Source organism: Zonotrichia leucophrys, chromosome 6, assembly GCF_028769735.1.
Source record: "Zonotrichia leucophrys gambelii isolate GWCS_2022_RI chromosome 6, RI_Zleu_2.0, whole genome shotgun sequence".
NCBI classification, from domain to species: domain Eukaryota; kingdom Metazoa; phylum Chordata; class Aves; order Passeriformes; family Passerellidae; genus Zonotrichia; species Zonotrichia leucophrys.
Window position 1 is genome coordinate 31,993,520 of NC_088176.1, and position 16,782 is coordinate 32,010,301.

Genomic DNA, 16,782 nt, shown 5'->3' on the forward strand with positions numbered 1-16,782 from the left:
TATGAGCAGACTCCACAACAGCCATCCACAGCAACTTCAAAAAAGGAAAAAATTTTAGGGGACTGCTTTAAAAGTAAATATTTTGCATCCACCTCCACGTTGAAATTCACCAATGTAAATTAACTTGAGAGGCTCTGGGTAAACATGGAGATACACTCCAGTACTTTAGGAAATCGCCAGCAATTTCCTTGGATTTTTAAAAGAAGACTGCAAAATATGCACATTTTGCTATTATTACCCTTAGGTAGTTTACTTTTAAATACATTTTGCAAAACATTCTGTTAAACTGAGCTGGGCCAAATCAAATAACAACAATTAGTTCGTCTGTACTTCTGCTTTTCTGTGGCAGGGTGGGAATTTTGCTAATAATACCACATACTTTTGGATGCACAGAGATGTATTGAGTCATGATCTTTAAATACCAGTGAGAATCCCACCGAATTACACTGGATTTACTTCCTTCCTGTACACTGCTCCTACCCCTGCTTACCAGGAGAGCTGCACAACTCACTGCTGAGCCAGGCCAAAGATGTTAAAAAATGGCTAAAAGTGACCTGGCTGTGCTGGCCAGCCCTGGATGCTGCTCATGGCTGCCTGGAGGAATTTGTTATGGATGCTGAGCAACCATCCCCTGTCCTCTTGCTCCCTGAGGATGGAAAATGCAGCCCCAGCAGGTCCTCCCAGCTGAGTACCTGGGAGTATCTCCATCTGTGGCACTTGATGCTGCTTGGTTTGGGCAGGGAGGGCACAAGCCTCTGCAGGTGGCTGAGGATGATCTGCTGCACCTCGGCGGGGTCTGAGTCCAGGTGCTCGCTGCCAAAGGACACAGTGGTGTGCACCACCACCGAGGGCCCCATTTCAGGAGACTCTGCAAGAAAGAGAGGAGGAGGAGAGGTGCTTGTGAAGCATTGCTCATTCACATCTGCCTTCCACACGTGCTGACAATTGTGCCTCTGGACTGGGAGTCAGTAACAGCAAAAATATCTGTGGCGCCACTCTGTTCTTCCAGATGGGGAAAAAGCACATGGAATGAGAACACAAGTCAGGGAGGACAATCTCTGCAACAGCCTGGCCTTGGACACTTCCAGGGATCCTGGGGCAGCCACAGCTTCTCTGGGCAACCTGTGCCAGGGCCTCGCTGTAAAAAAACTGGGTTTTTTATCTCATCTAAATCAACCCTCCCTCAGTTTAAAACCATCACCCTTTGTCCTATCAGAAAAAATTGTTCTCATCTATGAAATCATAGCTCAAGTGCTGACGTTGATCCCAGCAGATTGGAAAGGGCCAGGCTTTGTTACATTTGGGGGTGGCTGCAGGTTCTCTGCAACAGGTGACTCCTGTCCCCTTGGCATGTTGGCCTGCCACCTTACAGACATGGCCTAACAACCAGCAGCCAGAGAATTTGCCTGGATTAGGGGATTTTTGGGTGCCCCAATGAGCAGGATGGAGCAAGGACACAACGTGGGTTATGCTGCATTTCAGCTGAGCTGGTTGTTCAATCAAGTGATTCCCTCAAATCCCTCCTTGGGAAGCCTCTCCTGGTTAGACCTTTGTTTGGACTAGCACATTCTCAGAAGAATATTTTATTTTCAGCAAACCAGTGTTTTCTGACCCAGGAATCCACAAAGAAAGAGGTGCTTGAACACTTGCTGACCATTCTGGCTGTTAGGCACCAAGCTTGATGAACTCCTTATCTCTGCCCTGCCACTGAAGAAACCAGATTCTCAAGATCCCCTCTGGGAAGATGACACATTCCAGCTTTCCAAAACGATTGTTGGAGTGCTCAGGGGTCGTTCAAGGGTCTCCAGCAGAAAACTGTCCATGGATGTGGTCAGCACACATCCCCCACAGGAGTGTTCTCCTCATTTTAGGGGAACAGCATTGAGTATTTTTCTCACATTGCTGCCCAAAACCTGGAGTCGTAACAGATCCCGATAAAACCGTGATGTTTTTGTTTCCTGACCCTCAGGGATTTCTAAGCTTCCTGGGGAGATGTGTTTTGCCATCTGAGCCCCATTCTGGTCCTGGGTAGCAGCAGGGGAAGGGTTTTTGCCACACCAAACAAGCCCTGGAAGAAGGGAATGCTGCTGGGTGAGCGTGGAGGGCAGCAGAGAAACTGGACACCTCTGGACAGGCTGGAACTGCATCCCTGCTCCCTGGGAGGCTTCACACGGTGCCAAAAGAGAAGTCAATGTGCAGGCCTCATAAACCCTACCTAAAAGTTAAAAATGAGCAGTGATTAACTTTACTACACCTAGAAAGCAAGAGAGGTGGAGGGTCACTTTCACAATGCCACGCTGCTGTTTGGGAAGAGGGCCAGCAAGCTTCCCCATTATCCTCAGAAATTCCTGTGGTTCCTAAAGTCCTATATTCTCCCTGGAATAAAATCTACTCCGTGAGAAGGCACATTTGGGAGGAGTCATGGAAAGAATGGCACTAACTTTTTCATATTCAGAAACCCAGCATTTCATTAGCCTTACCAACAGTTTCTGATTATTTTTCTAAAAGGCAGGCAGGGCTGGCAGAGGATTACAACACAACCGGCTGCGTAACGAGGCAAGAACTTAAATAGTTCTTTAACTCCTTCATCTTCCTAAAAATTCTTATTTCAGGAAGGAAAGGAATCTCTATTTCAAAACTGAAGAGGATAGTCAGGAATTATACAATGCCAAAAAACCTGCAAGGCAGATCTTCCCTTTAAATTACATAACCCCACAATCCTGGAGCAAAAGAAAGGAACCACTTCCCCTTTGATGTGTCATCTATCTTTAGTCCTCCTGGAATGCAGAGAGATGCAAAGACTGCAGTATTCCAGAAATAATTGATGCTGGAGAATTCCCACTGTCCCCCCCGACCTGGTATAAATATGGATGGGGTGTTTGAGGCAGCCAATCCCACAAAGTGTTTAATATTCATGCACGCCACACGGGGAATTCAGCACACGCTTCTGGTGGGCTCTCCCTTACGTAACATCACCTCTGCAGGCAGGCTTGGGATTCTGCCCACAGCAGCTGGGATCCTCAGCTGCTGGGAAAAGCCTGCCCTCCTGGAGCCTCCTGGTTACACCAGGAATTGGGGGCATCAGGGATAATTGCTTTATCAAACCCACCCTGCTGTGTGATGACAGCAGCAAGGCCGGTTTGGGTTTCACTGGTGCAACGCCCACGAGTTGGATGTCTCTGCTTTACTGAGTCGAGGCAGGGACTGCCACATCTCACACAAGTGACAAGGACACTCTGGGCTTCCAACAGCCTTTGCTGCTGGCCTTTGAGAGCTGGACTAGCTGCTTTAGGGAGATGTCATCCAAGTCCCTCAGCAGAAAGCTCATAGGATCATGAAATGGATTGAGGATCATCCAGCTCCAAACCTCCTGCAGGGGACAACTACCAGCTATAGTTATTTTCTCTGGATGTCTAATGTTCAAGGCTGTTTATTAAAAACCTGTTTGAGGTGGCAGTGAGGGTGAGATAAGCCTCCATTTATTGTTGGATACATCAGGTGAAGAAACAACTGGAGAAAGTGATGGCTTTTAGGGAATGATGACTGCCCTGGAAGATCTCAGCTGCCTCACCCAGCAATTCTGCTTGCTCTGAATGTTTACTTTTTTGTTGTCACCATCCTCTTCTTCAGAGGAGTCCAAATAATCAAGGTTGAAGAACAGAAGAGTGGGAAGGTGATGAGTGGAGTGGAGTTAAAAGGGACAGCAAGGTGCTGTCCTGTGCCTCCCACTGAAATCTCCTGCAGGACACTTAAATGCACAGGAAGAAAGATGCAGATGCAAAATACTTGCATATGTGCTAAAAGAAGCATAAAGGAACTTTTTACTCATGTGTTTTGGTTGCAGGACTTCACATGTAAATAAATTTCACACTCAACCTCCCTTGCCTGTGCTGTCTAAAGCCTGTCTCCTAGGAAGAGATACACACACACAATTTGTTCTTCTAGGAAAAATTTGCTCATATAAACAGAACTCTCCCACAATTCAAGGGAAATTTTCAGTGAGAAAGGTATGTGTCAACACTGATGTTCTGGTACTTTCTATGTATTTGTTAACAATATGCCCCAAATAATGTGCTTTGTTCTTGGTTCAATTGCATCTGGAGACAGCAAAGCTGTTTGATAATTCCATCACAGTTCCATATTTGCTGTTTTTGTGCTGGGGCTTTGAGACCACATGTGCAGAGAGGTGGGGAAATTATGGGTGAATTCCTGCTTGACAATGGTAAGGATAATATCAGCAGGTCCTATTAACTATCAGGTATTTTTCATTGAACACAACAATGGAAACAGAATCTCAGATGCAAGAAAATCTCCAGCTGAACGCTGTCAGTAACAAGGAGACAATGCCAGAGGAAAAAAGATCACTCTATTATTTGGCTTTCCTTAGGCTCTTTTTTCACATATTCACCTAAGTCCCTGCTGGAGAAAGCACATCAGGGTGTCTGCATCTTTATTTTGGCCAGTCCAGCCATTCTTCTCTTTTGTCAGATCAATAGGCTAAATTCTTACGGTAAACAACAAATTCGTGCTTGCACAGAGGATGGAGAATCTCTCCTACAAGGAAGGAGAGCTGGGAGTGTTTTTCCTGGAGAAGGGAAAGCTCTGAAGAGATCTCAGAGCCTCTTCCAGTGCCTAAAGGGGCTTCAGGAGAGCTGGGGAGGGATTTGGGACAAGGGATGGAGGGACAGGACACAGGGAATGGGTTCCCACTGCCAGAGGGCAGGGCTGGATGGGATATTGGGAATTAGGAATTGTTCCCTGGCAGGGTGGGCAGGCCCTGGCACAGGGTGCCCAGAGCAGCTGTGGCTGCCCCTGGATCCCTGGCAGTGCCCAAGCCCAGGCTGGATGGTGGAAGGTGTCCCTGCCCATGGCATGGTGTGGAACTTTGTGTCTTTAAGGTCCCTCAAAAGCCAAACCATGCTGGATTCTGTGACTCTGATCGGTCTGCCAGTGTTTTTTCTTGAGCTATTCTATGCTACCCCACTCCTGGCAGGTGAAACACATTTAATAAATAAAACACACACTTCCTCAGCTGCCATCCTCCAGAAAGACAGGAGAATATCTTGAGGGGTATTCTCCAAGCCCTCCAAAGCACATACAGCCATTTCAGGGGCTCTCCCTGGTCACAAAAGCAGCCTGGCTGACTCTGAACTGGGCTGAGCAGCTCCAATTACCCAAAGTCATTCTTGCTTCCAAGCCTTGAGGAAAGAGCAGGAGCTGGGTGACGGGAGACAAACCGACGAGTGCACAGACCAGTGTTTAAACAAAGGAACCCCAGCTCTTTCCTGGAATAGCAACATTTTGATGTCTCCAATCCCCTGACACCGGTCTCATAAAGGCAGTAACATAAACCATGTGCTGGGGGCTGATTTTCTGAGGGCCGGCCCGCTCTCATTGTGTGCTTCATTACAGGCCAAAGGCGACATGAAACGCCATCCGCCGCGGCCGGGAGTTGAACACTGGAGTTAAACACTGCCTCTGTTCAGAGCAGCAACACTCAATTAAACAGCATTTCTCATGCTCTGCACCCTCCATTGTGGCTGTGTTTAAGGGGGATAATGGGAGCACTGACCTATATTGCGCTTCTTGTTATCGATGGAGATGAAGCGCACGCAGGGATTATCGGCGATGTAGCGAGCGGCCCAGGGGACACCAATCCCCGTGCCAGCCTCATAAAACAGTCCCAGGGCATAGCGGGATGAGTAGCTCACAGATTCCAGTTGCTGCTTTTGACTTTCATTAATTACTGTGAAAAGAGAGAAAAAAAATAAATAAATAAAAAAAGGGAAAAGGAAATCAGACAATCCCTCTCCGCTCAGAACATTAAATATGGGAATGCTGCGGTTAAGCTGATTATTCCTTCCTGAAAATGACCAGACTGCTAAAACTAAGAATTTAATATTAAGCCCAGTGCTTTGTAGGTTTTTTTTCTGGTTTTTTTTTTTTTTTTTTTTTTTTTTTTTTCCTGGGACACCTCTTCATGAAGTTTTAATGGTGCATTATGTGGAGTGTGTCCCTCCCCCAGCTGCCAGGGGTTCATCACCCAGCTCTCCCTTCTAACTTGAAATTTCGATGATTTTGGTGACTTTTTGCTTCAAATCTTGTCTCAAAGGGTGAATAAACAGCAATAAAATGCTTGGGTTGCCTCAAGGACATCAAGTAAATGGTCCTATGGCTCGACAAGCACCAAAATGATTTCACATATCAACAAAATGAACTCAGAGCCTCCTGAACCTCTGGGGAGAAGAGCCCTGTGACTTCTGTGCTGCAATTCAAATGGATGAAGAAAACCACACTTCAGCCTGCAAAAGGTTTGTAGTGAAGTTCAGCTCCTTCAGCTGAAGGAATTTTAAAGCAGTTTAGAAAATTTCAGAGCAAGCATGAATACTAAGTCCTCCCTATGATTAACTCTTCTATCTTCTAATTACAGCAAGATCTGCTTTTTTGCTGCAACTTCGTAATCTTCATAAAAAGCTGCACAAAGTAGCATTAGCCCCACGGTGAGCATTCAAATACTATTTAATTTCATGCCACAGGGAAATCCACCAGCTTGGCTAATTGTGGAGTTCAGTCCCATGTCTCTCCTCCTGTGACTGGATGGATGTCCAAGGCTCCTGGAGCTGGAGCAGCACAGGCAGAGACAACAGCTCAGCTGATGTTGCATGAGGAAAGGAACAGCGCACCCCACAATGGGGCAGGCTGACCAAATTCATGGCACAGGATTGTATCCTGCCAGCTCTCCCAGCTCCTGGTGGGTCTCCCCCACCAGCCTGACCTAATGCCCAGCACACCAGAGGATCACAAGTCAGATTCTGCCACAGACAACTTCTATGGAAAATCCTTTCCTTAGGATTTTTCCTCCTGAGAAGCTGGGTGGCCTCAGGAACAAAATGTAAACAGCGATTATCTGCTGCTGTGGAATGCAACAGGTGCATCTGTGATTGGCCCATGTTGGTTGTTTTTAATTAATGGCCAATCACAGTCAGCTGGCTTGGACACAGAGCCCAAGCCACAACCCTTTGTTATCTTTCCTTCCTATTCTATTCTTAGCTAGCCTTCTGATGAAACCTTTTCTTCTATTCTTTTAGTATAGTTTTAATGTAATATATATAATAAAATAATAAATCAAGCCTTCTGAAACATGGAGTCAGATCCTCGTCTCTTCCCCAATCCAAGAACCCCTGTGAACACCATCACAAGATTCCACCTCAAATCCCACACAGAAGCCACCCCTTGTCCCCTCTCAGGAAGGAGCTGAGCCCAGCTGGGCTCCCAAATGTCCATCACCACCTTCTCACAGCCACCACAAATAAAAGCACTGCATTGCACATCCTTGCTGTGCTCCAAAAGAATAGAAAAGTCCTATAAGCAAGCAAATGTAAAGTAAAATCCCATCTAGAGCATCACACTTTTTCCAGGTTGCTCTGGCTACTCCTTTTCCCTTGGGGAAAGGAACGTAAACAAGACCTCCTCCAAATTCCCCATGATGGAGCTGAGCTTCTCTGCTCCTCAGGGTGGGAATCTGCTCCAGCTTTATTACAGGGAGCCCCTGAGCAGGTACAACTTTCACAACATTCAGTGCTGCCAGAGAGCCAGAGCCCTGGTTTGAGAGCCACCATGTCCTTATGGAGCTGCCTTCAGGAGGTGTCAGGGGTCACCAGGATGTCTCTGGGGTTGAACAGCCCCACGTTGGGTGCCAAAATATTGGAATTAAATCCCAATACTGCCGGATGGAACGTGCCTGGGTTAGTCTGACCCTTGCTGCTTGACCAAGGGTGGGTGCTGTGGTGGTTTCACCTCAGAGACACCTTTGGCTGGCTGGGTGTGTGGTGTTTCACTCCAGAGACACCGTTGGCTGGCTGGATGCTGCAGCTGGGCGCTTGGGACAAGTCCAGGCAAGCAGGAACTCAGGTTTACCTCTGGTGGAAAGGCTTCAAGGCAAGGTGAAGGAAAAAGGAGTCGGGTTCTGCTGGAGGGTTTGGATCCAGAGCTTTATTCCTGGCACTCAGGCATTCACTCTGAATGTAGCAACAGCTCCAACAGAACCAAGAACCGTGTGGTTGCTGTGTCTTTTAACCCCGGGGAGAGGGGGAGGGCAGGGGTAGGGATCCCACCAACCAGGTAAGGGGGCGAAGTCTCAGGGGACAAATGACACCTGCATGGCCCAATGTCCCCAGGGCTGAGAGGCATCTTTTGAACTTCGCCCTTGCTGAAATGCCAAGATTGAGGGACAGCTCTCAGGAAGGGGCAAGGGAGGGGAAGGGAGAGGTTGTTGGCACACCTGGGGAAGGAACTGGAATAGCTGAAACAGGAGATTACACCGCACTGCAACAAGGATGGATGCTGGATAGCTGGATTGAGGATAAACTGAGATTTTGTCAGGTGCAAACAGGCCCCTGAAGGTGGTGCTTGGCCAGGGGATGGTGGGGAAGCGCAGGATGGAAGGACACCAGCCCAGCTGGGCAGGCCCGGACAGGGGAGAAGAGGGAAGGGAGGCAGCTCCAGGGCTGGGACCTCCCAGAACCAAGGGCTGTAACCAGCCAGGGCAGCTCATTCCCATGGCCAGGGAAGGAACAGTTTGGGAAGAAGTGACTTTTCCAAGCCTTGGGGAGATGTATAACATCCAGGATGAGGACAGGCTGCTGCGCCCAGCACCTGTTTTGGGGACAGTGACAGGCTGCTCACCTGGTGACATATGAACCCCAGAGGAGCTCACACAGGATCCCTGAGGCTGGAGAATCCCTGCCAACCCACGGAGTCCCAGCTGTGCCCAGTGCCCACCTTGTGCTCAAAGCACTGAGTGCCACCTCCAGCCCTTCCTGGGACATCTCCAGGATGGGGACTGCAAAGCTCCTGCCAAGGTCTGAGCACCCTTTTTGTGAAAAAAGGCTCCTCCAGACCCCCAGGCTAAGCCAGAGCTGGGAGGGAACCTGCAGACGTGCAGCAGGAGGGCCCTGGAGCCCTGGCCAGGCTCAGGGCAGCTGTCCCAGGTCACTGGGGCCACATCAGGGCATCCCTGGCCAGGGGATCCCCCAGCACCCCATCCCAGGGCTGCTCCCCTGGGGCTGCCTGGGGTTCTCTGTGCCCCAGCTGTGCCTCTGGGCTCTTTCTGACCACACCAAAAACCAGAACTGACTAAAACCCATCATCCCCAGCAGTCAGAGTTACACCCCAAAATTTGAAAGTGCGTTAATTCAATTACTGACGTGTGTTTGCCAACTAATTTCCTTCACTACTGCTTAGGTTCTTCAAAAAAGGACAAAAAAATGTCTGTGGTTCACTGAGTTCTGAGCAGCTGCACATTTACCAAATGGAGGAAGTTTTTATAGCTTGAGAAGACAGGCAAGAAAGTGACGTCAAATTTGAAATCCAGCAGCTACAAAAAAAGCTGAGCTATGTGCAAAAACAAAGCTAAGAGTTGTAGGATTGAGGTTTTTCCCCTGCCCCATCCATTATGCATTTCAGCAAGGCCAACAAGTTGATCTAAGGACATGGAGAGAACCTTCATTTTGAATTTCCATACTTTGATTGGTTCAAATGAAAACCAGACTGTTGTTTTAACGCTGGGTATGAAACCACAAAATAACTATTAACTTTTCCCCTTCCAACAAAAACGGTTACGATGATTTTAATAACATTTTGGAAATAAAAAAAAAAAAAAGCAACAAAACAACCCAAGCTTTCAGAACACAGAATTGCCCAGCATAGAGCCATAGTGATATTTTTAAAGCAACACACGAAGACATGAAAATCTTGTATTTTCCACTGCAAGACTCAGCTCCAGCTGCACTGTGAGCCACTGAAGTGAGCGTCCTCTGGAGATTTCATCACATCAAAGCAAGGGCCATGTATACTTTATTTGCTGTTTCTGCAGACACTGACAGCAGAGTGGATTACTTATCTGTAACACTCAATAAATACAGCCAGGGCCTTTTATCTGCTGTTCCAGGGCTTTAATGTCACCTCGCTGCCTCGCTGGTGCTGTGGGAAGGAGAGGACCCAGAGATGCCACCAGGGCCAAGGCTGGAGCTGGCAGGCTGGGAGCACGGGCACCGTGCCATGCAGGAGGGAGCCCAGCCTCCCACACAGAGCCAGGGAGGCAAAAATAAACCCAGCTGTGCTAAAACAGCCTGGAACTGACTGGGCTCATCAAGGTTTCACCCTGGGCTCTTTGCTCTTTCTGCCAGAAAGCGCAGGGGGAGGTTGCAACATCACGGAATCACAGACTGGTTTGGCTTGGAAGGGACCTTAAAAATCATCTCTGCCATAGTGCAGGGACACCTTCCACCATCCCAAGCCCCATCCAGCCTGGCCTTGGGCACTGCCAGGGATCCAGGGGCAGCCACAGCTGTGCCAGGGCCTGCCCACCCTGCCAGGGAACAATTCCTAATTCCCAATATCCCATCCCTGTGTGCCCTCTGGCAGTGAGCAGACACCCTGCTCTGCAGAGAGGCACTGCTGCATCCCTCACCACCAGCTCCTGGCAATTCTCACAGAATCCTGCTGCACCTTTGGGCAAGAGCCACCACGGCTCAGTGCAGGACTCTGGGTGCTGAAACCACGTCAGGACTGCAGGGAACACCAGATGCTGCCATGTGAGAGGTATTTAAAACACCTCTTGTTTTGGAAAGTTTCACTATTGCTAATTCAGCGCTGCTAAAAGCTCGTGGGGACCGTGTCCCCATGAAGTCACCCCATGACATCAGAGCTCAGCTGGCACGCCTGGAGCCAGCTCCTGCATGACCCCAAGGGTGTGTGGGCAAATTTGGGCAAAGAAACCAAGATCCTGCTTTAAAAGCTTCCAGGAATGAGAGGGAAAAGCCTCACTTTGTCTCACCAGCTGAGTGGCAGGGGGGATTTCGCATCCTGACTGACAATCAGCAGCTCCAAAAAAGGGTGACAAACAGCCAGAACTATCTTCTGCTTTAGTGCACAGCAGCCACTGCCTAGAATGCTCAAAATCAATTATTAAGGTATTGCCAAGGTGACTAAATCTAGAGCTAATAGACATGATCAGCCACCAAAGCAGTAAGGGAAAAAAAAAAAACCCTTTGGCAGTACTTTGAAGGAATGAAAGTGCTGTAAAAACTGCAAAATATGAGGATGCTGGACTTTTTACTTCAGGAGAAGATGGCTCTTTTTCACCTTAACTTCTTTCACTCTAAACTTCTTATTCTAATAATTCCATTTTGGTGGGAATAGCATCAGAGCCTGGCTGGAACTTTTTGACTTTGTCACTGCCCAGCCACCCTGCAGCTTCCTCCACCTTCTTCATTTCTTCTCCCATTTTATTTCAGTGACCACCTGCCTTTCTCACAGCTATGCCCTCAACAACCCCACCACTGACCCTATGCCCCAAGAGGTTTTGTGGCTTCCTTAGCCTGCTTTGCTTAAGATTTTACTCACAGCAAATCCCCACACATCACCCAGACCCTGCCGGTGGCAGGGCATCGGTGAGTGCCCAGTGACCAGCACCGCTCTGAAAGCTGAAAAGGAAACTGTGGTTAAACGGCTGCAAAGATATTTTCAGCTCAGGTATCAGGCTGAGATTCACCCAGCAGAATGGGCAGCTGAGATGGTATCTGCAGGGACAGTTTAATGTCACAGCTCTGCTCAGGAGGTGACTTGGGCTATCACAGCATTCACCCACACACCAAAGCCTGCTTGGATGGGCACCTCTCCTTGCCCAGCATGGACCTCTCCCGCTGCTCTCCAGAGGCAGGAGCTGCTGCCCTGAGCTGTCCAGCTGTGTGGGGACAGAGGACAGGCCCTGCAGGCCGGGCCCTCAGCAGTGGCCATGCCACTGGCCCTGTGCCACCACCGCGCTGGCCGCAGCCCCTTCCCGCTGCCGCTCTGCGTGGGAGGGAGCAGAGGTTATGAGAAAGGCTCCACTTCTAATCCAGCTTCCTTATCAAACAGCTCAGAAGTTTGTTGGGTTGTTTTTTTTTATTATTTTTAAAAAGGCAGAGTAACAGTTAAAGCCGGCCATGGCTGTGTCTGCACTGAAATGGCCACTAAATGCAGTTATTGCTGTGATTTTCTTCTCACTGCTGGAATAATCCTGCTCACCTCTGTGTGTGTGTTTGCAACAAAAAGGATTAATTACTAAATAATGACTTCAAATCACAGCAGCCCTGGCTCACTTGGCACAAAGCTTTGTTATCTCAAGTCTGTGGCACATGAAGGAAAGGCACATCTAGAAATGTAGATGACGAAGAGGAAAAGAGATGCTGGGGGAGAAAAAGGCAGCACAGCTAAGTTTTTAATGAAGTTTCTGATTTTGAGAACTAAGCTTGGGTAACTGTCCATCAGCTGCTCTGGATGACATGATTAGGAATTCACAGAATCCCAGGAGAGGTGGGGCTGAAGGGACCTCTGGAGATGATGCAGTGCAGACAGGGTCACCTGGAGCAGGTGACACAGCAGCACTTGCAGGTGAGACTGGGATGAATCCAGAGAGGGAGACTCCGCACCTTCCCTGGGCAGCTCTGCCACCCTCATGGAAAAAAGATCTGCCTCCTGTTGAGGTGGAACTCCCTGTGTTTATGGCCATTGATCCTTGTCCTCAGTATTTCACTCAGTATTAAACTAAAACCTTGCATTCTCACAAGAAGCATTTCCATTCACCTCCTGCACAACCCCACGAGTTCAAGTTCTGAACCAACAGAGAAATGGAACTGCACCTTTCCTAGAACAGGGGGCAAAGCTGGCACACAGGCTGGGAGCCACCCACTCCTGTCTCCTGCAGGAAGGGCAAAAAATTTAAAAAAATAAAAAAGAAAAGAGGAGGGATGAGGAACTAGGGGAGAAACTCTGTGGCATCTTCGCCAAACACTTCAATGCTCAATTCATACTTAAAAAAACCAAAACAACAAAACAGCTCTGATCTCCAAAGCAATCATATTTTTTGTTACTTTTAACGGACAATTCAATTTTTAAATTTGGCAAAGCAATAATATTTTTTTGTTACTTTTAACAGACAATTAAATTTTTAAATTTGGCAAACCACTACCCTCCATCCCCAATTCCATATTTTCACCCTGCATTACACACAGGTCCACACTGCTCTCTCCAGCCAGCATGCTCACTCTCAGGTGGGTTTAATGCACATGCTGACATCACATTCACATTTCCTTGGGTTTGTATTCATGAAAAAAATAACTTTTCAGCCTGGTTATTGGGAGGGCTGAGCTGTGAGGGCAGAGGCTGAATCTCAGCCCAAAATCTGGTCGTGCAATGCCCACACACCACAGCATGGAAATGCAGCTCCCTGTGGGTTATTGCATCCATGGTTTTGATCCAAAATTGATGACAAGCTGAAAATGTGAACCTCTGCTAAGCTTCCACCCTGGGAAGAACAGGATGTGACATTTATAAGCAAGCAGAACTAAAGGAGAAGACAATAACTGAGTGTTTCTCACCACCCAAACCCTTCCTGTGGTTACAGCACAACCTGCCTGGGGAAAGGAAGCCAGTCCTGTCATGGTTCAAAATGCCCACATTTCAGACATTTCTTCCAGTTGGGCTTGGCTGTGCAGCCTCCAGTACAGAGTAACTCCTTCCAGCAAGGAATTAAGAACCCCAGAATTTTCCAGGAGATTTTGGGCATGCCCGGAAATTAGATTCACTCAGAAAGAACCCTGAGAAATTAGTCAATAAAGCTCAAATAAAAAATAAAGGCTCAAATAAAAAATAAAATGCATGTGTACACTCCAGTTCATGCTTTGTAAGCATTCAGAGGGAGATGTGGATGATACCCATGGCAGATTAGCAGGACTGCAAATCCATTTCCATACAAAACCACATTTTTACTGTGTTATTCTCACAGAGCCCACTAATTCCTGTAGCTGGATGTTGACAGAAACCAAAGACATCTTTAAGAAAATCTGATTTATTCAGGGATCTCTACATAGATGTAAGACCTTACCTTTGAGGTAAGAGACTTGGAACAGCCTGGCTATAAAAAATAAAGCTCATTGTCACATTTCCCCCGGATTAATCTGCAAATTAATTTGCAGAAGTTACTCTGTAACTTGATGTAGGAAGGAAGCTCCTCTAAGTCCTCCGTAATGACAGGGCACAGCAGGAAGATGAAACTGGATTAATTTGCAAATTAAGCTTCCTTCCTACATCAAGTTCCAAAGTACTCCACGCAGTTCTGGTACTCTCTGGTGCCAAAACGTAAAAGCTCATTACTTACATAATCACCATCATAAAACATTCAGCAAATAACTTCTTCACCTACTGTACACACAGCATTGAGCTGAATAACAAAGCCAGGAGGATTTATTTTCTTTAAATATTCCACCAGTTGCTGAAATAGCATTAAAAGCTTTTCAAGGCAACCAAGCAAGAGGTTGGATTATTGCTCCGTGCTGTGACTCAGGCAGAAGAAACACATCAATAAATTGAATTAGATCTGCCTGATGTTTGTGGTTTCTGTAGGGCTGGGACACAGCAACTGGGATTCTCCCACAAGGTCCCAGTAAAGGCAGACTCCTGGAAAACCTTCCCTGTTTCCCCTGGAACACCTTCCCCTGTAAAGCAACACCAGGCAGTGCAGTGCAGCTCCACAATATCAGACACCAAAGCTACTTCCATTTAAATAAGAACTGGAGGAAAATGCTTTCAGGCATTAATTATTGAGGAAGGATTCAGCTGGCCTCTGGAAATTTCCACTTAAGAGGAGATATTAACATATTTTCTTCTCTTTTTAAAGTGCATCTGGTTCATTACCAGGAGGATGCACAAGGAAGGAGTACAGGGTAGAGCTGTGCACATAAAAAGTCAAAGAAATTGCATTTAACTTTGAAAAGAACCCCTTGGGGTGACTTGTAGGGGATTTTTTTTTTCCCCCATTCCCCCCATTCAGGCCAGACTAGTAACTTTCAGTATTACCTCTACTTGGACCTCTGCTTTTGGAAAGGCAGAGCTGGAGAGGAAGGCACAGCCAAGAAGGGTTTTGCTGCCATCCCCTCCTGCCTGGCAGTCCAGCTGTGCTTCCCATGAGGTTTTTATGCTAAGGAAAGGCTGTGTTAAATACTGAAGGGTCTGTCTGTTTAGTTAAGAAAAATGCTTGCTGGGGAGCTGGATGACCTTGCACGTCTGTAGGGAATTTCTGGATGTCCATTCTACTGCTCATTCTCAGCATTAAGCTTTGTTTTCTCAATTCATCATAAACAGCCTCCCTTTTTTTGATATTATTAATGACTGTGAGCTTCTATCTGTCACACAATTTAGCTTAAATGCTTCCAGGCTGCTTCTCCTCCTTCCAGGGGTTTGGCCTGGAGTTGCCTCTGTATTTTACCATCCTCAGATGGGTCCTCTACCAGCTCTGCTCATTTCCATCCCCTCCTGAGCAGAACCTCAGTGATGCTGATGGGGATTTTGCAATAACTTGAAGTATTGGGGCAAATCTTAGACCATCCTCTTCCTATTCAGATTCCTATTATTTATATATAAATATATAAATATTATCTATTCCTATATTTATATATTCCCCAGATCCTCCCTTTGGATCTGGTTTAGACAAAAAAATTAACAAATTAGGAGTAAGACAAGTGTTGAATGGGTTTTTTTGTTGTTGTTTTGTAAGCTCTGTATTTTACAGATTCTCTAAAATACAGATGTCTCTGTATTTTACCATCCTCAGATGTGTCCTCTACCAGCTCTGCTCATTTCCATCCCCTCCTGAGCAGAACCTCAGTGATGCTGATGGGGATTTTGCAATACCTTGAAGTACTGGGGCAAATCTCAGACCACCTCTTCCTGTTCAGATTCCTATTGTTTATATATTTGTGTATAAATATATAAGTAATATTTATTAATATAAATATGGAAATATAAAAATAAATGTATATTATTTATATATTAGATATGAAATATTTCTATATTTATATTATATATTAATAAACATATAAATATTATTTATTCCTATATTTATATATTCCCTGGATTCTCCCTTTGGATCTGGTTTAGACAAAAAAATTAACAAATTAGGAGTAAAACGAGTCTTGAATTTTTTTTTTTTGGTTATGCCAGAGAACAGTAAGACATTTATGGTCTCTTCAGAAAGGATGTTTGATGGTTTATAACGTGCTGTGCTTGAATAAAAACTTGATTAGTAAATTTGCAATACCTTGAAATAAGTTGGACACCTGACTTCTCCAAGAGATGCAAGCCATGATGGTACAAACAAAACCAGAATTTAGTAGGGTTTTCTTTCATTAAATCTACAAAGAATGATCCCCTTATGGAGGTGATTCCTGACAGGAAATACCTTATCAGCTGCCCAATCTATCCTGCTTCCACCACAGGAAAGCACAGAGCAGCATGAAAGCAAAGAAAGGGAAAAAAATGCAGCACAAAACAAAATCCCAAAGAGAAAAGAGGTTTGAAAAGGGGTTGGATGACAAAGTCACCAGTGAGAAAGGAGGAAAGGCACTGACACAGGGACATGCCAGTGGTGCTAGAAAATTCATTACAAATCACACACAAATATTTGCAATATAAAAAAAAAAAACCCTAAATTATATTTGGAGGAAGTCTGTGATTTTCTACTGTTGGGAGAAATCTCATCACGAGCTGAAACACTGAATCCATTTAAATGTAATTTCAACTCCCAATGAGGCTTTCAAGCTTCCAAAGGCATACAAATTATTTCAGAGGGTAAATTCTCATCCTGCTAAGACAGAGCCAAGAGAAGTCAGTCTGGTTTAACAACACCTGTAAGACAAGCAGGAGGGAGGTGCAGCAGATTTAAAGGGAAGAAAAAGGGGATAA

At 46.3% G+C, this 16,782-nt stretch overlaps 1 protein-coding gene across 5 annotated transcripts in view; it reads right to left on the reverse strand.

Annotated features, from left to right (window-relative positions):
• RNLS (renalase, FAD dependent amine oxidase) overlaps positions 1-16,782 on the reverse strand; it is a 78,683-nt gene that overhangs the window by 24,866 nt on the left and 37,035 nt on the right. For 4 of the 5 annotated variants that reach the window (XM_064716597.1, XM_064716596.1, XM_064716595.1 and 1 more), the window contains 2 exons: positions 5,573-5,746; positions 693-868 (listed from right to left, as the gene is read on the reverse strand). In XM_064716597.1, the coding sequence (XP_064572667.1) occupies positions 693-868; positions 5,573-5,746 (350 nt within the window). The remainder of the gene's footprint in view (positions 1-692; positions 869-5,572; positions 5,747-16,782) is intronic. The other variant, XM_064716598.1, reaches the window with a different exon arrangement.